The following is a 25,631-nucleotide window of genomic DNA, read 5'->3' on the forward strand; positions in this document are numbered from 1 at the left end:
TTCTCCCTTGCCAGGTCATTTGAATGCTTTTCCACCAAGGATAGAGACGTTTTCCTTGCTCTGCAGCAAGGTTCCTCATCCAGCACCCACAGCAGCAGCATCCACACCAGGACAGCACCATGGTGGCTTCTGGGAGGATGGAGCTGAGCCCCAGCAGGAATAGGGACTCCCACAGAGCCAGGGGCACTGCTAGGAGAGACCTGGAGCAAGGGACTGATCCAGCGTGGCTCTGTGGTGCTGGCAGGTTTGGCAGCATAAAGCATTCCCAAACATCAATTGGCTTGAATTTGACCTGCATTATGGGCTGTGTGTGTTTGGGCACAGTCCCTGGAGAGCAGCGGAGTCCTTCATCCTCTTCCCTTGCTCCTCCTGCTGTCGCAAATGGATGTTAACTTGCCAGGATTCACTTTCAGCCTTGCTGGGCTTTTAGGAGGAGCAGCAGGAACTGCCCCAGTGTTCTGGCTCCACACAGGTCCCACTGGGCCACGGTGGTTTTGGCGTATGCAAAAGTGAAATAAAAGCCATGGTCTCCAGAGAGCTAGCCAGCTGAGAGAGGATGAATGCTCACACTAATGTGTAATTAGTGTGCAGTTACGGCTTCAGTTCTTTTGGCAGTGCAGAGTTAATTACAACTGAACTGTAAAGCACTGCACATGGATTTTATTTACTGCCTTATTAGTGGCATCTGTTCTCCCAGGGAAATGTCTCAGCTGTTTGCTCTTGTTCAAGGAAACCAGACTGATTTGGGTTGGAAGGGACCTTAAAGCTCATCCAGTTCCAACCCCCTGCCATGCGCAGGGACACCTTCCACTAGACCCACGCTGCTCCAAGCCCCGTCCAACCTGGTCTTGAACACTGCCAGGGATGGGGCAGCCACAGCTTCTCTGGGCAACCTGTGCCAGCGCCTCACCAACCTCACACAGACAAATTTCTTCCTCGTGTCTAATCTACCTTTCCCCTCTGCCAGCTCAAAGCCATTCCCCCCTTGTCCTGTCACTACAGGCCCTTGTCAAAAGTCCCTCTTCATATTTGTTGTCAGCCCCTTTAGGCACTGGAAGCTTCTCTAAGGTCTCCCCAGATACTTCCCCAGGCTGAACAAGCCCAGCTCTCTCAGCCCGTCTCCATAGCATAGCTGCAACAGCCCTCAGAGCATCTTCATGGCCTCCTTTGGACTCACTCGTGCAGCTCCACGTTCCTCTTGTGTTAAGGTCCCTGGAGCTGGATGCAGGACTGCAGAACTCATTGCACAGATGGTCCATGCTAACTCACATGCCTGGGCTGGAAAGCAACCTAAAGGACATGATCACACCAATGACTTTTCCTTTGGACCCTATTTATTTGTTGGATGCATTGCCCCAGTACCTGACCCTGTTGCAAACCGAAAAAGAGCACCTGAGATGGGGAGGTGGGATACCCCAGCTGAAAGTCATTTGGTGCCTGTGTGTGACAGTGGGGGTCCTCACCCAGGGCTTGTGTTATAAAAAGTGCTGCCTGGCCCACGCTGGCTGAGGTGAGAGGCTGGATTCAAAGCATACAATTACAAGGGTAAGTATTTATTCATGTGTATGAAGTGCCCCAGCCAAATTGGGGCACCCAAATGGGGCTTTAAACAGGGTTGTTATATCCTTCAAGCATTCAGGTACAGTACATCCCTAACAGCCACACTACCAATTATTAATCACAATGAAACCTGGCAAAGCCATTCTGTTTCTGCAGCATTCTTGCTGCTTTGTCTAATTTGATCAGGTGTCCCTGGAGTCAGTCTTGTTCTGATTACCTGGTCTAGTGGAAGGTGTCCCTGCCCCTGGCAGGGGGTTGGAACTGATAGAGCTTTAAAGTCCGTTCCAACACAAACTGTTCTGTGACTCTATGATTACTCGGTTACTGATCTGTGACACTAGATGATGCCAGTGGGGTTTCAAGGATGTGTTAGAGCCGCTGGAAGCCTGGTGTTACCATTGTTGTCCCAGGGATAAAACTGTTATGCTTTATGCTATGCTTTATGTTATGCTTTATGGAAAAACAGTCCATGGTTTTCATGGACTGCTCAAAGCTTCCCAGAAGGAAAGTTCTTCTTTCCAGGGCCAGGGTGTCCTTTTGTTTCCTTTACTTAAGCATGAACAATACCAAAAGTCTCCAGTAAAATTCCACTACCTCATCACATCACAGTGTATAACTAATATATATATATATCTCGCAGAATCACACCTTCCACTGTATCAGGATGGATGCTTTCCTACTATAGCCTGATCAAAATTGACAGTTAAGGAAGGGATTTCTCATCACACTTGCCAAGCCTGTGACGCACCCAAACCTCCATCAGAGCTGCTGCTCCTTTTCAACAGCACCCGAGTGCTGGAGCCCCTTCATCCCTGGAGCCCCCCCGAAGGTGGTATCTGCCTCAGGGGCTCGGTTGGAGGCATCTGCCCCATGTGGGGCTGGTGGCAGTGGGAGGAGATCACTGCTGCAGGCAGCGGGAGCGTGACTCAGCCGCTCCAGCACACTCGGGCCCGCAGCAGCTCAGCAGGGACTGCTGCTGCAGCCTGATTCGCTGGGAAGCTGCCAGCCTCCTGCCATCTCCTCCTCTCTGCAGGCAGCTCTGCCCTGCTCTCCGCTCGCTGCCTGTGCCTCCAGTGACAAAATGACCCGCCTGAGGAGACAGACACGGGGCTGAATCCCTAGGACAGGAGCGGAGAAGCCGGTGATGCGGCCGGAGGATGCTGTGGGCAAGGTACAGGCAGGCTGGCAGACGGTCATGCAGGGGGGTGGGCACGGTTCGTGTGCTCAGCGCTGCGGTCAGGGCTGTCCTGATCAGTTCTGTGACCACCCTGTGCAGCTGAGAGGTGACCCCTGGGATGAGGGTCCCTGTGGTGCCTGCAGTGGGGCAGGCCTGGTCCCTCGGGGTTGCAGCCCCCTCTCATGGAGGGGGGATGGAGGAAGGCAGTGGGTGCTTCTGAAGATGCTCTGCCCTTGGCCACAAGCCTTAAGAGCAGGTATTCAGCCTCGAGAAGGGAAGGCTCCGGGGAGACCTTAGGGCAGCTCTATTGCCTAAAGGGGTGACAGAAAATCCGGAGAGGGGCTTTTTACAAGGGCCTGTAGTGATAGGACAAGGGGGAACGGCTTTGGGCTGAAAAATGGTAGATTTAGATTTGACATTAGGAAGAAATTCTTCCCTGTGAGGGTGCTGAGGTGCTGGCACAGGTTGCCCAGAGAAGCTGTGGCTGCCCCATCCCTGGCAGTGTTCAAGGCCAGGTTGGACGGGGCTTGGAGCAGTCTGGTCTAGTGGAAGGTGTCCCTGCCCATGGCAGGGGGCTGGAACTGGATGAGCTTTAAGATACCTTCCAGCCCAAACCAGTCTGGGATTCTGTGATTCTGGGTTTTTGTCAGCACGGTTGTTCACCCTGGGGGTGCCCATGGAAGACCTGGTGTGAGAACCCTCCTGCATGGGCTTATGAGCTGCCTGTGGCCATGTCCCAAACCCCACCAGCCTCCTTGCCCTGGAGGACCAGGAACAAGAACTAAGGGTGTGTTTGACCTTGTTTTGACAGCTCTTTCTCCAGCAATCAGATCTGTGGTGGGTTGTGCTGATGCAGAAAACCAGTCTGCCAAAATCTGGCTCCTAAGGTAACTGAGGCTGTGTACTTGTGTTGGGACCTGGTTGCTGCTGTCCCTGCTGCCAGAAATGTCACAGCTGCCTGCAGTGGGGATGAAGTGAGGAGAACCCTGGACTGATGGACAGCCAGGTAGTGGAGCAGCCCGATGGTCAGGAAGTGGAGCTGCTGGGCAGAGTGGGATGGGGTCAATGTGCAGAGGCTGATGGGTTTCCCTGGGGCAGCGTGATACACAGTCAGCCTGGTTCACCACTCATGTGGCCCCTGTGTCAGGACCATGGCAAGGATCCAGCAGGTGTCCCATGGACTCCTCTCTTACCAGGAACGATGGAAAGGGTGCCTCAGTGCTTTATGTTCATGGGTAACCTTTTTCTTTCCTGCTGCACTCAGGATGGAGATGTTCAGAACCTCCCATCCTAGGAACAGGAGTGAGGAGGCTGAGTGGTTCAGGGCACAGCAGCCATGGCCATGCGTGGCCGGTGCACCAAGGTGCTCCCCTCTGAACTGAACAAGGTGTGCTCCGAGAGAGATGACCCTGCCACCCACCCCAGGAAGATGAGCGACTTCGAGGTGGTCCCCAACCTCCAGCAGAGCAGTAGCAGTGTCTCAAAAAGCAGGCGGAAGGCCCATTTCCCCAGCAGCAGCAATGAAAAGGCAAGTTCAGGAGGTGCTGAAAGAGGGGATGATTGCCCACACATGATGGAAAAAAATATTAATTAGTTATCTAGGGACTCATTAATGGGAACATTAATAACAGATCACTTTAGTTTTAGGGGCTGGCAGACAAACCCCAGACATCTGAGGTAAATGTCCAGCACTCATCTCTTGTCCTGTGGCTACACCTGGCTTTGTCCTTGCAGATAGCGATGGAGCTTTCTTTCACATCAAAAGAAGCACTCAGATCTGCTCCAAGCACCAGAGTTTCTAGCCCCTGATGTAACTTCTGCCCTTTGCAGAAATCCTGACCTCTTGCTGCTCTTCCTGCTCCCTCAGGAAAACCTCATCTCATGGATTCCTGAGAACATTCGGAAGAAAGAGTGCACCTACTTTGTTGAAAGCTCCCAGATGTCAGATTCTGGGTAAGTCAGACAGTCCAGGAAAGCAGGAGGGGTGTTTGTGACAAAGCTGCAGCACCAGAAAATCCCACTTTTCTGTCAAGGGAGCTGGTGCCAAGGGGGGTCACAAATTCCTTTTGCACTGGTTCTTCACCCTACTGTGTGTCAGCGCACGGCTGATATCCCATGTCCCATGAGCAGCCTTTCTGATATTTTAATGCTCAGTCATTTCCATTCAAACTTCACCCAGAGCAACCTTAATATTTCTCCCCTGAATCTCTACAGGTGGAAATACCTTTTTTTTCAAGTGTTCCCCAAAGCACCTTTGTTTCTGCACAAGCTTTGAGCTGGATAATGGGCTGGGTGGGAGATGCTGGTGCTTCTGGTGTTCTTAATGAGAACACCAGCACCTCTTGCCTGGGCTGAGGCAGGTGGCCCAGCTGGGCTTTGCCTTCCAGCTTTAGCCGGTTTCCAGCAAAGCTGGTGGTGTGTATTCCAGGAGGATCGTGTGTGAGTGTGGCTACCTCAGGGAACAGCACCTGGAAGATGCTGCCAAACCTCCCATCTTCCTGGGGAAGGAATGGGACCCCAGAACGCATATCCGGGAAATGCCAACAGACGCCTTCGGTGATATCCACTTCAGAGGCCTGGGACAGAAGATGGGAAAGGTCATCTGGTTTTTCTGTCTGTTGTGCATGGGGAGACAGTGTCCAGGTCTTGCCATGGCAGATGAGATGCAAGTATTCCCCTCCTGGATGGGAGGAGGATAGGGAATTGTGGAAATGCTCCAAGGGCAACACTGACCCAAGCAGAAGAAGGGGGTTGGGACAGGAACCCTCCTCTCTCCCAGCCCTGTACCAAATCCATTTCTGAAACCATGAGCCTAACCTTCATGCTGTAAGAAGTGCTATTCCTTGTCCTTAGGTTTGTCTTTGGAATGCACAGTCCCAGGGAAGCGATTTGGAACAGGGTCATGTACAAAGACCTGGGGCAACAGCACAGGACTCTGCTGGGAAAATGGCATGGGAAGCCCCTGGTTCCCTGGGACAGGAGGCTTGTGGTGGAGATGCCTTGTTACTCTGACCCTGTTGTTTTTACCCAAAACACTTTTATGCTCCCTTTTTTGCAGTATGTACGCGTCTCCTCAGATACCCCTCCATGGGTCATCTACCACCTCATGACACATCACTGGGGCCTCGATGCACCCAACCTGCTCATCTCAGTCACCGGGGGAGCCAAAAACTTCATTATGAAACCAAGGCTGAAGAACATCTTCCGGCAAGGGCTAGTCAAAGTGGCCCAGACCACTGGTAAGAGATGCAGAGGCTCCCTTTTGATTGAAGTGGGAGAGGGGCCCATCATCTGGCTATGGCTAACTCACTGTGTTCAGTGAATTGGGCTGCTCTGGGGATACTGAGTTGGCCCAGAAAGCCTGTAGGTCACCATCTGGTCTGCCACCCCCCGAAATGGACTCTTCTTACTCAATCACTGCAAACAAGTTCACAAAGATCTGGGCTTCAGATGCAGCACTGTGCTAAAGAAGGCATCTCCTCCGCTGCCTGGCCTTGCTGTAGTGGGCAGGCAAGACACCTTCTGGGAGATGGAGCATCTCCAAGGTGTTCCTGCAGCTGTACAGGGGGATGCCAGGAGATTGCTGTGAGCAGAGCTTCTCCCTTCCCAAGCCTGTCTCTGACCCCCAGGGGCCTGGATCATCACAGGGGGGTCCCATGCTGGTGTGATGAAACAGGTGGGAGAGGCGGTGCGAGACTTCACACTGAGCTGTGGCCACAAGGACAGCGAGATTGTCACCATCGGCATAGCCACCTGGGGGACCGTGTACAACCGGGAGAGCCTCATCTGCCCCATGGTGAGCCAGGCAGAGCCAGAGCTGCATCTGCTTTGCCTGTGCTTGGTCTGCTGGGGAAGCCCTGCCAAGGACTGTGGTGGGAATGGGTGCTTTGAGATGTGCTTGTGGCTGGCAGCCCTGGTAAAACCCAGCTGCGCCAGGAGGAGTGATGGTCCCAGCCTGGTATTTGCTGAGAAGCCCCTTTACCCTACCCAGTGTCTTCTATAGGTGCTGCCCTTCTCCTGGGAGGGCCTTTGTGGGTGTGAGGGCAGGTGGAACAGAGACAGAGAAGAAAAGGGCAAAGCTGACATGAGGACTGCAGGGGGGACACGAATGGTTGTTTGGCCAGACTGCTCCTGTCCCACATGCTGGCCTGTTCCTGTCCCACAGGCTGGTTGCTCTGGGCATCTGGTGCTCCTCTGCAGGCTTCTTCCAGAGTCTCTCCTTCTGCATCTTACAGGGTGGCTTTCCAGCTGAGTATGTACTGGATGAGGAGAACCAAGGCAGCCTGTCATGCCTGGACAGCAACCACTCCCACTTCATCCTGGTGGATGACGGGACTCACGGGAGGTATGGGGTGGAAATCCCCCTGAGGACCAGACTGGAGAAGTTCATTTCAGAGCAGACCAAGGTGAAAGGAGGTAACAGTGACACATATCCAGGTCTGAGGCAGGGAAGGGCACAAGGTGGGATGGGTCATCCATTGGTAAAATCACAGAATGGTTTTGGTTGGAAGGGACCTTAAAGCTCATCCAGTTCCAACCCCCTACCATGGGCAGGGACACCTTCCACTAGACCAGGTTGCTCCAAGCCCTGTCCAACCTGGCCTTGAACACTGCCAGGGATGGGGCAGCCACAGCTTCTCTGGGCGACCTGTGCCAGGGCCTCACCACCCCCACAGGGAGGGATTTTTCCCTTGTGTCAAATCTAAATCTACCGTTTTTCAGCCCAAAGCCATTCCCCCTTGTCCTGTCACTACAGGCCCTTGTAAAAAGCCCCTCTCCAGATTTCTTGTTGACCCCTTTAGGCACTAGAAGGCTGATAATGGGTGCCCATCCTGGCCTCTGTTCAGAGGGGAGGCTGTGGCTTCCCTGAAGGATCCAGGCAAGGATCTTGAGAGGATTGTCATGATAAATGTGGAACCTGGTTCCTCAGTGATACAAACCAAAGAGCCAACTGATTGACTTATCAGGCCACAAAAGGGTCCCCAAAGCTTGTGATGCTGAGCTGATCAGGGAGAGTTGTTTATCCCAATGGGCCAGGCCTCAAAGGGGGCTCCCTGGTGGTATCTTCTTGTCTGTAGGCGATCCTCTGCTCTAACACGTGTGTACACACGCTCCCCCATGTGCCTTTCACATTCACACCTTGCCTTTCACATCCCACTGCTCGGAGGGGACCGCATTCAGGTGCATGGCAGTGTGCCCCACAGGGAAGTGATCCCAGGCTCTGCTTCCTTGCAGGCGTTGCCATCAGGATCCCCATTGTGTGCGTGGTGCTGGAAGGAGGCCCAGGGACACTTGACGTAAGGAACTACTCCTGCGCGGGATGCTGCTTTTAGGTGTCACACATGGTGCCACACCAGCTGCAGGAGTGCTGCAGAGTAGCAGGGTGGCTCTCAGAGAGGGTCTGCTGGTCTCTGGGCAGGACTAAGGACCAGTCTCCCCGCTCTGTTGCAGACCATCTACAACGCCATCACCAATGGGACCCCCTGTGTGATTGTGGAAGGGTCTGGGCGTGTGGCCGATGTCATCGCACAAGTGGCCAGCCTGCCTGTGCCCAAGATAACCATTGCCTTGATCCGGCAGAAGCTGAGCGTGTTCTTCCAGGACACCTATGAGCAATTCACTGAGGGCAGAGTGGTGGAGTGGACCAAGAAGGTGAGCCTCGTGCAGGCAGACAGCTCCTCTCACTGAGCTTGTGGAGATCGAAGGGGACCCCAGGGCTCCTTACCTGTGACTAGGAAGGCTCCCAGTGTGACGTTTAGGCTCATCTCTTCCAACCCTCCATCTTCCCCAGCCATGCTCAGCAATGTCCTGGTGGGCACCCAAAGGGCTCAAGCTCTGCTCCTCCACGACAGCTCCCTTTGGGCAGAGGTACCAATTGGGATTGACCCCAGCCAGGCTGGGAGATACAGAGGGTCTGCAGACAACCCAAGATGAGTAAGGAATTGCCCCACACAGGACAGAGGCTGCGGGAACCATCAGGGAGGAGATGCAGCTGCTGATCGGTTGCCCATGGCTCTCCTTGTAGATCCAAGACATAGTGCGGAGCCGGCAGCTCCTGACCATTTTCAGAGACGGCAAATATGGCCAGCAGGACGTGGATGTGGCCATCCTTCAGGCCCTGTTCAAAGGTGAGGGGTGGGGAGCTGCCTGGGAGGACGGGGTGAGATGAATGAGATGGAGGTCACAAGTCACCTCCTGCAGCTGCTCGACTTAATGGGGTCACCAGAGAGGTCCCCAAAACCGTGATGCTGAGCTGATTGTGGAGAGGTACTTATCCCAGAAGGCCAGGCCTCCAAGGGGGCTTCCAGGTGGTATCTTCTCACCATGTAAACGATCCTCTGTTCTAACGCATGGTCTCTGCATGCAGCATCCCGAAACCAGGACAATTTTGGTCGTGAGAACTGGGACTACCAGCTGAGGTTAGCTGTGGCCTGGAACAGGGTGGACATTGCTCGCAGTGAGATCTTCACAGATGACCACGAGTGGAAGGTAAGGCAGTACCTGTGCTACTGCTCCAGTCAGGCTTACAGCTTGTCAGGTCCCACTTGCGGACTGTGGGTATTGCGGGTACCTCAGCTGTGCCTAAGGACAGTTTGTGAGGGCATTGCTTTCGGACCCTAAACTCCCACTACATTGCCAGGGGGTCTTAATCTGTTTTGTTTTCAGAAGTGCCCTCAAACATCCAAAGCAGAGGTGAGCACACCCTGCAAATCATTACTTGTAAAGGTCCTATTTGTTTTAACAAAGATGACTGGTATTTTAGTCAAAACCACTGCCTTTTTAAAGATGATCCACCAACTCAGAGCCAAAAATACCTCTTGCTGCTCACACCACATTGTCAAACTCTTCTCACCCGACCTGGTGCTCCGCTGCTTAAACCTCACTAGAGTGGGGCAGTGAGCAGCACGAGCCAGTCTGCCAGCCCACACCGGATCCTGCTGTTGGGAAGCCAAAGCTAAGCAGGGATGTCTGTCCTTTCTGATGGGGCTGTGGGACTTGGAAGCGATTTTTCTTGTTTCATTCAACAGGTGAGGTTATGGTAGCCCCCATACCTTTTGTGGGACTGGGAAGGGTTGGCGGGAGCTAGTGTCTGTGTAAAGCTACACAGCTCAAGAGAGATCCACAGCTTTGTCAGAGAGGGAGGACAAGGCAGGCTCTCAGATTAGCTACATACACTGCAGCCCTGGACCACTGTGGCTGGTATGAAAAGCTGAAGCTGAAGCCAAGCTGTGTCAGAAGGTCAGCAGGTACCTTCCTGCCAGGATAAACGTGTAGCCCCTTACCCGTGGGGCTTGCTTTCATTTCTGGATACACACAAAGGTTGCCTTGGAAAGAAAAACCCCACAAAGGCTGAACTGGGTGGCCATCGGGGCAGGCAGCTGAGAGGAGAGGACATACTAACCCTCTCTCTTAGATGCCCCACAAGCCCCAGTACCTCCCATCTGCTCTCACACCCAGAAGCTCCTTGTGTGCTCAGGGGTAAAATCTTCCCCCTGAGTGAGGAGCATGGTGAAATCCTGCTCTGTGGCCATGGAGACCCTCACCTCTCCTCTGGCCTGCCAGCCAGCAGATCTCCACCCCGTGATGGCGGCCGCCCTGATCTCCAACAAGCCAGAGTTTGTGAAGCTGTTCCTGGAGCAGGGAGTGCGCCTCAAGGAGTTTGTCACCTGGGACACCCTGGTTTACCTCTACGACAACATGGCACCATCCTGCCTGTTCCACAGCAAGCTGCAGAAGGTTCTGCTGGAGGAGAGAGAGCACACGGCCAGCTCCAAAATGCCAAGAATCCAACTGCACCATGTCTCCCAGGTGCTGCGGGAGCTGCTGGGCTGCTCCACACAGCCTCTCTACCCCAAGCCCAAGCACACAGAGCGGCCCCGGCTCTCCATCCCTGTCCCACACATCAATCTGAATGTACGTATCTCCAGGTGATGTGGTGGCAGGGTTGCATTTGGGAGGAGAAAGTGGGCTCAAGAAGCCATCCTGGGGGTTGCAGCTGGGTGTCTGTCTTCTTGCCTGCTCAAGAATCTCACTCAAAGTCCCTTAAAGCCCTATCCAAGTCTTCTGCCCCCTATTCAAGGTGTGACTCCCACCTTCCTTCACTGGCAACACCGTGTGCCCTTGTGATGCTGGTGGGCAGGACCCAGTGGGGTGGGTGCACTAGGCAGGCTGGGCACATCCCCACATGATCCTGGCCCTGCATTTCCAGGCAGCCATCCCGCTTGGCCACCCTGCAGCAAAAGCCCTTCCGTGCATGGAGGAAGCAGGCACTCAGGGGTCAGGAGTGGCTTTGTGTTGAGGGGCTGCCTGCTCTCTGCAGCTCCTTGGTGGGGAGCAGCTCTGACCTTGCGTGCCTTGCAGGTCCAGGGCTCAAGTCTCCGGTCCCTCTACAAGCGCTCTGCTGGCCGAGCCACCTTCACCATGGACCCAGTCCGTGACCTGCTTATCTGGGCTGTGGTCCAGAACCACAAGGAGCTGGCAGAAATCATCTGGGCCCAGGTATCACAGCCCAGAGCTGCTGGTCCGAGCTGAGAGGCTCAGATGGAGCCAAACCTCCCAGGCCCAAAAGGAAATATTGCATCTGCTGGGATTTGTGACAACAGGCGAGCTGGCCCATGGCAGTGCCCGAGCCCGACCCACAGCCAAATGTGAGACAGCTGTTGAGCCTGGTGTTCATCCCCAGCCACACCATGAGGCAAGATCCCTCCCTTCCCAGCCAAGGATGCCCCATCCCTGGCAGTGTTCAAGGGCAGGAAGTTGGACAGAGCTTTGATAAACCTGGTCTAGTCAAAAGTGTCCTTGCCCATTGCATGGGGTTGGGATTAGATGATCTTCAGGGTCCTTTCCAGCCCAAACAGTTCTGTGATTCTATGATGCTATGAAAATACATGCTGTAGGCAGAGGTGATGTGCTGGGCCAGAAGTGTGCTCTTCCTTCCAAAACCTGAGAGAGGGTTCAGTACACTGCAGGCAGGACACAGGGGCACGGTAGCTGGAGAAGGCTTCCCTCCATAAACAGCACCCCAGTTTAAACACAGAAGCAGAGTGGCTGGCAGCATAGTGACCATGCCATGCAGTCACACCGTCCCATCACTCAAGGCTTTCCACAAGGAGAGCATGGTTAACCCCAGATTCCCCATGGCAGTAGGTTTCCTACTGCCCCTGCACCCAGAGAGGAACACAGCTCACAGCAAGCTGTCCACACTGAGCAGCAGTCTGCTTGGGACATCCTCCTTCCTTCCCTGTGGGAGCTGTGGAGGGCTTGGCAGGACTAGTGGGACCTGCAGGACAGGACGCAGACCCCCATGCTCTCTCTGGCCTCTTCTGCTCCAGAGCCAGGACTGCATGGCGGCCGCGCTGGCCTGCAGCAAAATCCTGAAGGAGCTGGCCAAGGAGGAGGAAGACACAGACACCACCGAGGACATGATGACTCTGGCTGAGGAGTATGAGAGGAAGGCAATTGGTGAGCAGGAGGGAGTCAGCAACACGGAGCTGCTCTTGCACCCCTCAGGGAGGGCTGGCTGGCTTTGTGCAGGAGGTGTCTGGAGTGAGGGGTGTCTGTGGTCAGTGATGCCAAATGGGGAACCCCTCATCAAGGTTGGGGCGGTGGGGCTGCGAGGGCTCTGCCTGCATGATGGGAGCACAGAGGGTGCCACTGTGTGGTGTAGTGTCCAGATCCTGCTGAAAAGGGTGGCTCTGTGGCACCTTTCTGAGCGCCAAGATGGTCCAGCAGCTCAGGCATGTCTCCCTGGTACCTGCCTGGCCAGGTGTGTTCACAGACTGCTACCGCAAGGATGAAGAGAGAGCCCAGAAGCTTCTCACCCGTGTCTCTGAGGCCTGGGGGAAGACAACCTGCCTGCAGCTGGCGTTGGAGGCCAAGAACATGAATTTTGTGTCCCATGGGGGTGTCCAGGTGGGTTCCCAGCAGTGGTGCACGGAGGGGAAATGCCTAAGTGTCCCCTGCCACTGATCCAGGGTTCCTTGTTGGCAGCAGTGGGGCTCTGTCCTTCAGCCCCATTCTGACAGGCAGGCAGGCTCGCTCCTGTAACCAGTGCTCCCCTTTCTCCCTCCTCACAGGCCTTTCTAACCAAAGTCTGGTGGGGGAAGATGTGTGTGGACAATGGGCTTTGGCGGGTTATTGCATGCATGTTGTTCTTCCCACTTCTCTACACCGGCCTCATCACCTTCAGGTACTTCTCGCTGCTGGGGCATGTGTGCACCAAGGCACAGATTTCCTCCAGCCTCGCCCTGCAGCTGGCTGGGAGAAACTGCTGTGGCGTCTTCCTGGGCAGCTGAGCCCCTCTTCCTCACAGGGAGAAGAGGCTGCAGCCAATGGGCTGCCTGACACGGCTCCGAGCCTTCTTCACAGCGCCTGTCGTCATCTTCCACATGAACATACTCTCTTACTTCACCTTCCTCCTGCTTTTTGCCTATGTCCTGATGGTTGACTTCCAGCCAGTGCCGTCCTGGTGGGAGTACCTCCTCTACTTCTGGCTCTTCTCCCTAGTGTGCGAGGAGACCCGACAGGTATGCGGCAGGCAGAAACAGGGGCTGAGGAGATGATATGAGGAAGAGACACCCTCTGTGTGCTTATGGAAGGTCCTATGTAGCTCATGTTTCTAAGTTCCTTCTTATGTCACCATCCGTTCACAGAGGTGCCAGCACAAGGGACTGCCAGATCCCCCCATTTCTGAGGCCAGAGAGCCTTCTTGGCTGTGTCTGGCCTGGCTGGGTACCTGTAGAAACACATGCTGTTTTGAGCTGAAAACATTAGGAGATGGAAGGACCACCTCTTTCCTTGGGCATTTATTTCCAGGCTTTGCTTGATACTCAGTTTGCTTCAGCATCTCAATGCTTTTCTTCACCTGACTAAAATGCCCCGTATCTTTGTCTATCCCCATGCTCCTTCTATATCCAAATCTCCGAATCACCCCGTAGAAAAGGTTAACTTTGGGTAAGCAAGAGGGTCCAAAAATGGCAGTAGGTCTGTGTGGTCCCTCCCCACCACAAGGCACATGAGTATCTAACAAGGCTTTCACTGAAATACCAATTCCTCTTCTCTTCCCAACAGCTGTTGCATGATCCAGATGGGTTTGGAGTTGTGAAAATGGCTTCCCTGTACTTCAAGGACTTCTGGAATAGGTTGGACATCTGCGCCATCCTAGTCTTTATCACAGGGCTGACTTGCAGGTGAGTTGCAGAGCCACTTGTGGCTCAAGCCACAGCTGCAGGCTACAAAACCAGTGTGAGATTTGTGCACATTTTTTAATTGCAATATCTTCAAAGGCCAATGAGGATGGCTTCCCAGGGAAGTGGTGACATCACTGTCCCTGTAAGTGTTCAAAAAGCATGTAGATGAGGCCCTCAGTGATATGATTTAGTGGTGGTCTTGGCAGTGCTGGGGTAATGGTTGGACTTGATGATCTTAAAGGTCTTTTCACAGAATCACAGAATCCTAAGGGTTGGAAGGGACCTCAAAAGATCATCTAGTCCAACCCTCAACCTGGTTGGGAAACTCACTGGTACTGCAGAAATGTAATGCTGTGAGATCAGAGAAAGGCCAACACTGGTGACACTGAGATGTTCCCTTTCCTCTCTTCTGTGCCCAGGCTGATCCCATCAACTTTGTATCCTGGGCGCATCATCCTGTCACTGGCTTTTATCATTTTCTGCCTGCGTCTGATGCACATTTTCACAGTCAGTAAAACGCTGGGGCCCAAGATCATCATTGTGAAGCGCATGGTGAGAGCTCTCCTCCATCCTGCCAGGGATGATCAGCTACAGCAGCTGGATGCCTGCCACCAGTGTCACCCTAATCTGATGCTGGAGTGGGGCTTGCTCTGGGACAGTTTTGTTTCCCCTTTGTTTTTTGCAGATGAAGGATGTCTTCTTCTTCCTCTTCCTGCTGGCAGTGTGGGTCGTGTCCTTTGGGGTTGCCAAGCAGGCCATCCTGATTCACAATGAGGAACGTGTAGAGTGGCTTTTCCGTGGCGTGGTCTACCACTCCTACCTGACTATCTTCGGGCAGATTCCCTCCTACATCGATGGTAAGGGACGCTGGCCTGTGACTGCATGTGTCACGATCAGAGTGGCTGTGGCAAGGCTAAGGAATACCAAGCTCATGTTGCAGCGTGTCCAGCTCCTGCCTTTCTGGCCCATGGAAGTCATGCACAGGGCTCCTCTTCAGGAACAACATCAGGCCAGGAGGGAGAGATGACAGGGCATGGGGATGGAGCCCTGCTCCACCACACTGGGACTGTTGCCACCAATGCAAACCCAGGAACTGCACCTGCACAAGCAGTCAAGAGAGCACACTAGCAAATGCACAAGGCCATGGGTCTACCCAGCTCAGTGCCACAGCTGCGAAGCTGGTGGCAGTGAGTGGAGAACCTGGCGTGATGCAGATCTGAGGTCAAATCTGTGTCTGGTGCTAAGCTCCCTTGATGCTGGCCTCTTTCAGAGAGCACAGTGTGCTCCCTGAGACACCACAAGGGCTGACTGCCGTGAGTCATGCTGTGCTCCCTCGCAGGCGTCAACTTCAACATCGACCAGTGCAGCCCCAATGGGACTGACCCCTACAAGCCCAAGTGCCCAGAGACAAATGAGGACAACAAGAAACCCATCTTCCCAGACTGGCTGACAGTCATCTTATTGTGCCTGTACTTGCTCTTCACCAACATCCTCCTCCTCAACCTCCTCATCGCCATGTTCAAGTGAGTCTGACCTGGCCCCATGGGCCTGACAGTGAAGCCTTGTTTGCAGGCTTGGGCATGGCCAGGGCACTGCACACTGAGAAAGCACAATAAGGGTCCTGGGGCACATGCTGACCAGAGCATAGGAGTGCTTTGAGGGGGGCTATAGATATGGTGGAAGAAGCAGGTGCAGGTCAGGGCTAATCAGGGAGCCTTGTATGAGCTGGGGCACTATACGGACACTATGTGCCCTCTCATCCCCATGGCACGGCTGACACCGGGGCTCTGCCCCAGCTACACCTTCCAGCAGGTCCAGCAGCACACAGACCAGATCTGGAAGTTCCAGCGGCACGACCTGATTGAGGAGTACCATGGCCGCCCGCCTGCACCTCCACCCTTCATCCTCCTCAACCACCTGCAGATCCTGGTCCAGCAAGGCTTGCTCCGCCGGCCGGCCACGTACCACAGGCAGCTCAGTGAGGACCAGCATCTCCCCTCCTGCCCTTCTCCCCCTCCCTGGTGCATGGCACTGTGCACCAAAGCACGTGGCTTGATGTCTGGGCTGTGTTACTGGGCTTTGGGGTGCCCAAGGGTCTGACAACTCCTTCCCCGGGCAGAAGAGAAGCTGGAGAAGAACGAAGAAGCTGCCCTCCTCTCTTGGGAGATGTACCTGAAGGAGAATTACCTGCAGAATCAGCAGTGCCAGGAGAAGCAGAACATGGAGCAAAAGATTCGAGACATTGCACAGAGGTACCAGCACTCCTGAGACAGGGACATACTTCAGGCCTCCAGTGCCCCAGGCAGGGAGGAGAGGGGATCAGAGCAGGGGTGGCTGCTGAGGGGGTTCCTCTCTGCACTGTCCCTCCAGGGTTGACATACTGGCAGAGCTGTTGGACTTGGACCGGGTGAAGAGGACAGGGCTGGTGGAGCAGAGGCTGACCTCTGTGGAAGTCCAGGTGAGGCAAAAGCTGAGCAGCTACGTAAGAAAAGTTGAGCTTTCTAGGGACTGAGTCAACGGACCTGGAGCACAAGAGAGAGCTCCTTTAAATCAATGCCCCTTCAGACAGGAACAGGTTTCCCACAGAAGTGGTGGCTGCCCCATCCCTGGCAGTGTTCAAGGCCAGGCTGGATGGGGCTTGGAGCAGCCTGATCTAGTAGAAGGTGTCCCTTGCTGTGGCAGGGGGTTGGAACTGGATGAGCTTTAAGGTCCCTTCCAACCCAAACCGTTCTGTTATTCTGTAAAAACAATAACATCTGAGAGAAAAAGCGTTATGGGAAATGTTCTGTTTGACTCCAAAATGAACAGGATGAACGTGCAAAGTGGTGGGATAAGCCTCTGCTCCCACGGTCGCCCAAGCAGTTCGATCTGACCCAGCTCTTCTCCTTATCCCAGGAGGACCCTCCAGACCTCTGGACATGGGGCACTCTCTGTCCCCTCGCTGTGGAGCTGTTCCACACGAGCAGGGAGTCTGGTGTGCAGTGAGGGTCTGGGGGGGGTGGTGACCGTCTCCTCTCACACACAGGTGCACCAGAGCGCACAGGCCCTCAGGTGGATAATGCAGGCGCTGCAGGACCATGGGTTCAGCGCAGGCGAGGGTGTGCCATCTGCGGGTAAGCGGAACCCATCTCCATCCCAGCAGCACCGGGGGAGACCAGGGATCAGCAGCATCCCCATGGGGAGCCCAGCCAGCCCCCTCTGCAGAGCCACAGTTCACAGCACCAGGCTCAGCACCCTGCTTTGCAGGCCCTCACTGTCTGTGTCTGCCTCACAGGCTCGGGCAAAGCCTTGGAGACAAAGGAGTTTGACCTGGAGAGGAAACCCGAGGAGAGCCAGTCCCCATACCATGTGCTTGCCCGAAACCTCCTGTACCCAGGGTCCCACACCCGCCGCTTCCCTGTGCCGGATGAGAAGGTGCCCTGGGAGGTAGGAGCTGTGGTCCTGGGCAGCAGGGCTGGTAGGGGCACGATGAGGCAGATCCCCATGGCGATGGGAAGAAGAACAGACCCCGTGTCACACTTGTGTCACACTTGGGAGCTTCTGTTGTTCCCAGCCCTGGGACAAGGGGGTTCCTGGAGCAGCTTATGAGACTCTGCAAGGGAGAAGGAGAGGTGAACGGGCACCATTCCTTCTGGGATCTGCAATGCTAGGGATACCTCGTGATGACTGGTTAGGAAGCAGAGAGTACAGCCACCTACCTCTGCAATTCCTGAGTCAGGGCTGGCTCACGGTCAGGGACAGGATCTGGCACTGGCTTCCACAGGGGCATGAGTGAGAGGCACCAGCCCCCCAGCCAAGACCCTGAGCTCAGTCCCCAAGCAGGACCTGGAGCCCTACATTCCTCGGGAGGTGATGCCACAAGCTGGGCAGAGGATGGGACTGGGGCAGACAGCGTCTCCAGGGTCCCTGATATGCCATGTGCTCTGCAGGTGGACTTTGCACTATACGACCCTCCCACTTACTCTGCTGAGCACAAGGACATGGCTGTGCAGGATCCGTTCAGCCTGTGAGTGTCCCTCTGTGGCTGCCTGCTCCTCTGCCCCTTCCCCTGGGTGGCATAGCCAGCCCTCCCTGCCGGGCTGCCTCCTGCCCCCCAGCTCCTTGGAGTCTCTCCTGAAGATCAACTACAACACCATGGACGGGCTAATCGACCGGCAGAGCTTCCATGGCCTCTACACTGTGCAGGATGGGCTGCCCTTGTGAGTGCATCCACCATGGGGGCAGGTGGACTTAGTGGGAGATGGGGTGCCAGTTTGTAGGCAAAGCACCAGAGAGACAGAGAGTTCAGTATGGCCTATATGCACTCATCCCCTTCCCACTTCCCTACAGCTAATGGTGGGGTAGGGATAATGGCATGCATCATCCTCATGACTGTTCCCCTCCTTGCCCTTCAAAAAACTCCAGAGTCCAGAAGAGGTGCAGTGCACTGGGGGAAATCTGGGGAGCAGTACAGGGCTTTTATCAGCATGGTGCACAGACGGTCCCTGGCACCATCACAGCATACTTGCTCTCTTCCTGCCAGGAACCCCATGGGCAGGACGGGTCTGCGAGGCCGAGGGAGGTTGCACTGCTTTGGTCCCAACCATGCCCTGCACCCCGTTGTGACCCGGTGAGTGTGTGAGGACAGAGAGGTGTCCTGCTCCAGGACAGAGCTGGGGAGGTGGCATGGAAAAGGGGGCACAGAGCCATCTGAGAGAGACCAGGACCTGGCAAAACCCACCCTTGCCTGTTCAACCACTGCTGGGCAGGGGAGAGTTTAGTCCAGCTGCAGCATAACAGGGGCCTCTCTCACAGGTGGAGGAGGAATTTGGATGGGTCCATTATAAGGAAGAGCCTGAAGAAGATGCTGGAAGTCCTTGTAGCACAGTACCCGCTGTCGGACGTCTGGGCTCTGCCTGGGGTAAGAGCTGGTAGAAACCAGCTGGTGTGGAAGGGTCTGGGGAGATGGGTCCAGCTGAGAGCTGGATGTCCTGCAGAAAAGGGAAGAACACAGGCAGGAGACACAGCCTTGTCCAAGGAGGTACCTCTGCCCTTCCTGTAGAGCATTTGCATGTGGAGCTGTGATGCCAGCGGTGCTGGGTGAGCAGTGGTCCTGTTGCAGACCCTTACCCTGACCCACTGCCTCCTGCTTCTCCCCCATGGCTTCAGTTCTCACATGTCATTCATGTGGGCATGTGAAACCATTGGCAGAGAGTCCTTCAACAGAAAAGGAATGAATCCAGGGCTGAATCAGGCAAACTCAGATATCTGCCTGGGCACACCTGAGGACTTCTGGTGGGAGAGGGAGGGGAAAAGGGAAGGAAAGAGGAATCACTGCTGATTGCTCTCCCCACCAGAGCTTGTGGCATCTTCTGCAGTGGTGGCAACTGCCTGATAGCCAAGCTGGTGCCAGTGAGGAGGCTGGGCTGGGCTAATGGCAGGTCCCACGTCTGACATCTGCTTTGGCACAGGGGTCACTGGAGCCAGGTGAGACATTGCCACTAAAGCTGAAGTGGATCCTGCGCCGGGAATTCTGGCCCCAGTTCCAGAACTTGCTGAAACAAGGCACTGAGGTGGGAGTGTGTGTGTGTCCCAGTGGTACAGAGACATGTGGGCATCACAACAGTAAAGGGACATGTGGACATCATGGTGCTACAGGGTCACATGTGTGTCCCCAGGGTACAGGGGCAGGGTGCATCACCCCTTGGCCAGTGCTCCCATGGGGGAGGGATGGCTTGGGGAGGTGGAAACACACTGTGATAGTCTCGCACCATGCAGGGAGGCAGCTCAGGGATCCGCCACACACACCAGTGTCTGTGCCTGCTGTGATTGCTCTCCACAGCTCCAGGTGCAGTGGTAACAGGGTGATGGTCTCTAGAATAGCAAACAATCTGTGGCACGATGCCCCATCACTGCCTGTTGGTTCGCTTAGATAGGTACTAAGGCCTCTGCTCATGTTGCACTCCTTCACTGTGCACAGGTACACAAGGGGTATCTTGACGACCCCCGCAACACAGATAATGCCTGGGTTGAGACAGTCGCTGTCAGCGTGCACTTCAGCAGCCAGAATGATGTGGAGATGAAGCGGCTGAACTCGGTATGGGTCTCTCTGCAACTCCCTGACCCAGCTCTCTGGGGAGCCACATCTCCAGGCCCACATCTCACCTTCCATAGGACTGGGGTTCTCCAGCTGCATGCAGTGGAGGAAGCACATGGGGATGAATATGGGGTGCCATTGCAACAGGGGCCCCAGAAAAAAAAGGGCTGGGCGCTGGAGGTGCTGTTGAGCATGTCTGGCATGGCTCCTCACTGGCAGTGCATACATGATGCCTCTGGTCCCCTTCTAGTTTCTTCAGGGCTGTGATCCGGAGCTGTGCATCCGCTGGCAGGTGCTGGACAAGAGGATCCCCCTGCATGCAAACCACAAGAAGCTCCTGCACAAGGTCTCAACTCTCCTCGATGCCTACTATTGAGTTCTCAGACACAGGCCAGGGCTCCTGCTGCCCCAGACCAGGTTTTGGTTGGGACCTGGAGCTCTACCCCAGCTCACCTGTGAGACTGGAGACCAGATACTTTGGTTGCCTCCATGAATGTGCATTGCAGGTCTCTGTCCCCTTCCCACCAGCTGGGGACAGGTGCTGTCTGGGCAGTACCTACACAGCATCCTGGTCACCTGAGCCACCAGGATCAGCCCCAGGCTGTGTCTTGGTGCTTCCACATCAACCACAGCACTAGCCCAGGGCTTGGGCCAAGCAGAGCCACAGGGCTGCTCCTGCAAGGTGTTCCTTCTCTCAGTTCCTACATGTGCTTTGCTTTCGAGTGGGCACTGGAGACTTGTCAATCCCAACCACACTTCTACACAGGACATCCATAGGGCACCTCTGCTCCCCTGCTCCTGCTCTGCTCCCTGGAAGCCCCATCACCACAGCTCCTGGATGATTGCCCTGGAGAAGGATTGGGATCTTTCACACCTAAAGGTCCTAACTGTCATGCAAGTCAGTCCTGTGGCAGCTGTCCCCATATCTCTGGTTGCTCAGACATAACAACATGGTCGTGATCTGTGATCCAGCACTTGTGAAGGTGTGAGATGCTCTTGGCTTATGTACCCATGGTTTCACAGCTTCACACAGGTCCAGTCCCCATGTCCCATACTGTTACGTGATCCTGCATGTGTATGCTGAGCACCGTGTTGTAGCTGAACTTCCTGCTGTCTGAGCCAAGGCACCAGCTAAATGTCACCTGCCTGCCCCATCCCCTTGGGCACCTGGATGGAAAGGGACAGCTTGCTGGGACCCAGATGATCCATACTCTGCGGTCCCTTGGGCAGGTAAAAACAGGAGAGAGGACATCATTTTGTCCATCCCAGACATCTCTGCTCTCACTCACTTATTTTGTGCCTGCCATGGGAGAACAAGGCACAGTGGAGACATCTCTCAACAGTCCAGAACAGCCCCATGGTGGCATATTATACCTGCGACTGCTTGGGGTGGGATTGCAGTTCCCCCACCCTCTCCCAGTGGATTAGACACTGGCCAGCCGGGGCTATCCTTCCCGCACTGGTGGCCACCACAGCACAACTGCAGTTTCACCAGTGACGCACTGGCGCTTGGCGAGGGAAGGGTGGGTGTCAGACTGGCAATTTATTCAACCCAGCTCAATAAACCATGTATTAAACAACTAAAGGCTGGTGGTCTGTTACGGTGTTTGATCAGGGAGCATTCCTGGAGGCTGCATTTGGAGCACACTTCTAAAATGAGCCTAGTTTGAGCGCTCTTGTTGCACAGACTCACTTTGCTTGCAGAATCATGCCCCAAATACTCGCTGCAGAGATGATATGACACATTTTGAGTCAACTTGAGGAGCTGCTGGAAAGCCAGCTGTGTGCCAAAGCAGCGGCACTGTACCTCCTCCCATTGCTCTTGGCCTGCTCAATGTCTGCTCATGGTGGCCCATCACCATGCTGTGCTGAGGACCAGGGGAACGGCTGGGGAGGGAAGAGGCAATCGCGCCTTACAGCAGCTGATAAAGCTTCCAGCCCCGCAGCCCAGAACCGGAGCAGCAGCCACAGCGCCGCTGAAACCTAACGAGCACCACTCAATCGCGGCACCAAAGGGCTCCGCGCGGCCACTCGCGCAGAACACCCGCGGCAGTGCTGCCGGTGTCCCCACCGCCCCTCCGCCACCTCCCGCTCCTCCCGTTTCCCCGCGCCGCCCAGGTCCTCCCCCCGCACCGCCCCTGCGCCGCTCGGTGCCACCGCGTCGGCCCCCTCCCGTCCCGCGGCCCCGGCGGGAGCAGCCGCAGCAACAGGTGGGGCCGGTGCTTGGCCCGCAGCCGGGGCCGCGGCCGAGCCGCCGTGCACCGCAGCCGCAGCCGCACCGGAGCGGAGCTGCCCCGGCCGAGCCGGTAAGTGACCCCGGGACAGCCGGGGCGGAGCGGAGGGGCGGCGGGCTCGGTTCTGCTGTGCGGAGCGCGGCGCGGGGCCCCGGCTTCACAAGCCCCTCGCTCGGGAAGGTCCGGCTGCGAGCCCCCGGTTGGGCATCGCCCTGCACAGGCTGGGGTCGGGCTGGGCGGCTGCGGTCCCTCGGAGCCCTTCCGGGGACGGAGGCAGGCTCTGGCAGCCGCTGGGAGCCAGGATGGCAAAGTGCATCCCTGCCTCCCCCTCCAAGAGACCCCGGTATCGTTTGCAGGGCCAGAGGGATTCTCAGGCAGTGTGACTTAATCTCCCCTGGAAGACTCCATTGCACAGTCCCACACCCCTGGGCAGGTACACAGGCAGGTTCACTGTCAGCGTCCTCAGGTATGAGCATCCCCTGAGTGGTACCCTGAGGGTGCTCACACCTGAGGGATACTGGTGCTTGAAACATGCTCTTAGCAGGAGAATGCCGTTAATTAGGAGGATGCTGTTACCAGGGGGATGCCTATATAAGAAGGATGCTGGTACTAGGGGGATAGGGGTATAATAACTTGGTGCCCAGCTGGTTTCCTGATTAAATCACCATGGACAATTTCATTCCAGGGTGAAAGGCTCCCTGAACTGGCCAGGGTACCATCCCCTCCCCCCCCCCCCCCCCCAACTTTCCCCTCCGTGGGGCTCTCTTCCCCCCAGCCTGGCCAAAGCAGCAGGAGAGGTGCAAGTAGCACATAAGGGCAGAGGAAAGGAAGCCCATGTGCTTCACCTCCCTGTCTCATTCCCAGCAGGCCTACAGTGGCCATGGGGCTCCCAGATCACCCCCCTTATTGTGATAGTCAGTGGCTCTTCTCTTAAGCTCCAGCTTCCTAAATAAGGCTGTTAAACCATACTCTTTGTTTACTTTAAAAACCAAAACCACCTCCAACCCCCTGCTTCAGCAAAACCCTTGGAAATGTGGCTTGAACCAGCTCATAGACCAGATGGGGAAAGCAGAAGAACTCTACATCTTGTTATTTAAACCTTGGTGGTGATTAAGCCGGTCTGATAACACAGGGAATCTGACTCATCTCCTTTTTTTTAACATTCGGGGTTGGAGAGGTAGGAATTTACTGCTGCTGTTCTCCAGCAGCAAAATCACTGCATCCCACATAGAAACTGACAGCAGGCTGGGGCACAGGTACCTAGGCCATGCCCACCTCAACACCCACGTCCTGCAGCACCCACTGCCTGCCCGGGTGGCCTCTGCTGAAATGGGGCAAGAGGGGAGGGGTTTTTAATCTGTGCAGCTCTATGTCTTAAGCCAAATTAAGATATCCTGGAAAAGATGTTAGAGGGTATCATTCCACCCTTGTTTTCTGGGCTCCTGAGCCCAGCCTCTCACTGCTTTGCCAGGGCACATTACACGTGAGACGTAAGTGGCATTCCAGGAAATAATGCCGTGTCATATCCCCTCCACCCTCTGCTTCCCTCCAGCAATGGGAGAGGCTTTGCAGGAGCACAGAGGAGCCGCCTTGCTGCCCAGGAGCTGTTGCAGCCGCCGGGGAATCGCCAGCAGCCATGCCGAGCTGGCTGGATGCAAGATGACCCTCACGACTACACCAGCAGCCAGCGTGGCCCAGGCTTTCTTTTACCTGCTGCTGTGTGTCTCTTGGGGCAGCTCCTGCCCCCCAAGCTGCCAATGCACAGAGCGAGCAGGGGCGAAGGCCGTCCTCTGCAGCTCCCGGCACTTGGAGGAGATCCCGAAGGACATCCCCAAAGACGCAGTGTTCCTCAAGCTGGATGCCAACAGCATCACCAGGATCCCCAGCAATGCCTTCAGGCATCTCTCCCACCTGGAGGAACTCGATCTCTCCAGGAATGCCATTGAGAAGATCGACAGGGCGGCCTTCAAAGGGGTGGCTGCTGGGCTGCGTACGCTCGACCTCTCCAGCAACCGCATCCGCAGCATCCCCAAGGAGGCCTTGCTGGCTCTCAATGCCAAGCTCCGGCTGGCCAACAACCCCTGGCACTGTGAGTGTGCCTTGCAGGAGGTGCTGTGGGAAGCACGGCTGGACCCTGACTCCGTCCAGGACATCACCTGCCACACGGCCCCACGAGAGGAGTACGTGGGCAAGCCGCTGCTCCAGGTCCTGGATGCCGGTGTCAACTTCTGCAGCGTGCGCCAGAGGACCACGGACGTGGCCATGTTCATCACCATGTTTGGCTGGTTTGCCATGGTCATTGTCTATGTGATCTGCTATGTCCGGCACAACCGAGAGGACACCTGCAAGCACGTGGACTACCTGAAATCACTGCCAAGCACCCAGGGCCATGCTGAGACCACCAGCACTGCCCTGTAGCGCAGGACTGGAACATCCCTTTCCCAGCTTCTCTGCAGAGAGCCAGTGGCAACCTGGTGATCTTCAAAGCTTCTTGATGGGATTTTCCAGTATTTGCTCCAGTCCTGCAAATGAGTGCCACTGACTTCACCCCTCCCAGTGATGGTGGCCTGAGTGTGAGCAAATGGCATGGGGAGGGATGTTGGGACACCCCATGCAGACCTGTCAATGGAGCCCAGGCTCCTGGGGAAGACTCTCCTACACACAGACCCCTTCTCCCCTGCCAGGGCTGGGCTCACAGGGAAAGCAGTCCCAGCCACGTGCTTGTGGTCCATGTGGTTTGGAGAGAACAAGACCCTGGGAGAGACAGATGAAGGTAGGGGATCTTGTGGACTTCTAGGAAGACCTGGAGCCTGGGATGCAGAGGGAGGGTAGCTTTGTGCAGTGGGATCTGGCTCTAGTGAGGGACCAGCCTTGCAGAGAGCATGACATCAGGCCCAGTCACCATACAGCATCTCAGCAGCCTCTGCCTGCCAGCAGCAACCTGGGGGTGATGTCCCAAACCTTTGATTTCTCAATAAAACCCTACGTGTAGGAAAAGCCTTGGGGTTTGCACTGCACTGTGAGCTGGGCATCCAGGAAGGGTGGTGGTGCTTGAGGGGTTTGCACTTGTCCTAATTCAATCTGTCCCAAATCAGACCAGCCTAAATCCAATGTACCAGTGCGACTGCCATTAAGCTACATCCCCTCCATCCTCACCTCATTCTGCTTTGAGCAGGAGCCAGCTGGCCATATGCTGCCTCTGCATCTCACCTGGTGCATCTTGCCTTATCTCATCCTTGCTCAGGGCCGCATTAGAGACACAGACACTGCTCATGGCTCAGGGCAGCGGAAGCAGATCGAGTTCTGCCTTGTTTTACAAGCAAGAAATGGACCTTCCCATCAGAGCCAACTGCAGCCACAGCTGAGCTGGGGAAACAGGGAGCTCTGCAGGGTCT

The 25,631-nt window shown here is 55.5% G+C and overlaps 2 protein-coding genes across 4 annotated transcripts; both read left to right on the forward strand.

Moving 5' to 3' along the window:
• The first annotated feature begins 2,550 nt into the window (after positions 1-2,550).
• On the forward strand, positions 2,551-20,509 carry TRPM2 (transient receptor potential cation channel subfamily M member 2). 3 transcript variants are annotated; one of them, XM_057408392.1, is made up of 33 exons: positions 2,572-2,731; positions 4,002-4,265; positions 4,605-4,690; positions 5,166-5,334; positions 5,796-5,976; positions 6,367-6,533; positions 6,973-7,153; positions 7,973-8,034; positions 8,189-8,389; positions 8,763-8,865; positions 9,105-9,226; positions 10,301-10,651; positions 11,099-11,236; positions 12,070-12,199; positions 12,504-12,649; positions 12,814-12,926; positions 13,050-13,263; positions 13,808-13,926; positions 14,346-14,478; positions 14,612-14,783; positions 15,266-15,449; positions 15,723-15,904; positions 16,046-16,178; positions 16,297-16,384; positions 16,952-17,039; positions 17,201-17,352; positions 17,856-17,932; positions 18,024-18,125; positions 18,449-18,535; positions 18,721-18,826; positions 19,377-19,478; positions 19,886-20,002; positions 20,253-20,509. In XM_057408392.1, the coding sequence occupies exons 2-33, from the start codon at positions 4,074-4,076 to the stop codon at positions 20,376-20,378; spliced, it is 4,524 nt and encodes a 1,507-aa protein (XP_057264375.1). In that variant the 5' UTR covers positions 2,572-2,731; positions 4,002-4,073; the 3' UTR covers positions 20,379-20,509. The 3 variants fall into 3 exon arrangements, 2 of the variants coding, with proteins under 2 accessions (XP_057264374.1, XP_057264375.1); XM_057408391.1 differs by lacking the exon at positions 4,002-4,265 and having other exon boundaries at positions 2,560-2,731; XR_008972057.1 differs by lacking the exons at positions 4,002-4,265; positions 16,297-16,384; positions 16,952-17,039; ... (6 more) ...; positions 19,886-20,002; positions 20,253-20,509 and having other exon boundaries at positions 2,551-2,731; positions 15,739-15,904.
• Positions 20,510-22,259: 1,750 nt separating this feature from the next.
• On the forward strand, positions 22,260-25,387 carry LRRC3 (leucine rich repeat containing 3). The gene is made up of 2 exons (XM_057408393.1): positions 22,260-22,308; positions 23,789-25,387. Exon 2 carries the CDS (start codon positions 23,791-23,793, stop codon positions 24,652-24,654), a length of 864 nt encoding a protein of 287 aa, XP_057264376.1. The 5' UTR covers positions 22,260-22,308; positions 23,789-23,790; the 3' UTR covers positions 24,655-25,387.
• Positions 25,388-25,631: the final 244 nt, after the last annotated feature.

Source organism: Pezoporus wallicus, unplaced genomic scaffold, assembly GCF_028554395.1.
Source record: "Pezoporus wallicus isolate ANWC-B61680 ecotype Strahan unplaced genomic scaffold, APGP_CSIRO_Pwel_v1 contig_4238, whole genome shotgun sequence".
NCBI classification, from domain to species: Eukaryota; Metazoa; Chordata; class Aves; order Psittaciformes; family Psittacidae; genus Pezoporus; species Pezoporus wallicus.

Bases quoted from the DNA above. Each gene is read 5' to 3' on its own strand.
- TRPM2 (XM_057408392.1), top strand. From the start codon at position 4,074: ATGGCCATGCGTGGCCGGTGCACCAAGGTGCTCCCCTCTGAACTGAAC. The intron at 10,652-11,098 runs GTACGTATCTCC...CGTGCCTTGCAG, and splicing joins TCCCACACATCAATCTGAAT to GTCCAGGGCTCAAGTCTCCG. The intron at 13,264-13,807 runs GTATGCGGCAGG...TCTTCCCAACAG, and splicing joins TGTGCGAGGAGACCCGACAG to CTGTTGCATGATCCAGATGG.
- LRRC3 (XM_057408393.1), top strand. From the start codon at position 23,791: ATGGGAGAGGCTTTGCAGGAGCACAGAGGAGCCGCCTTGCTGCCCAGG.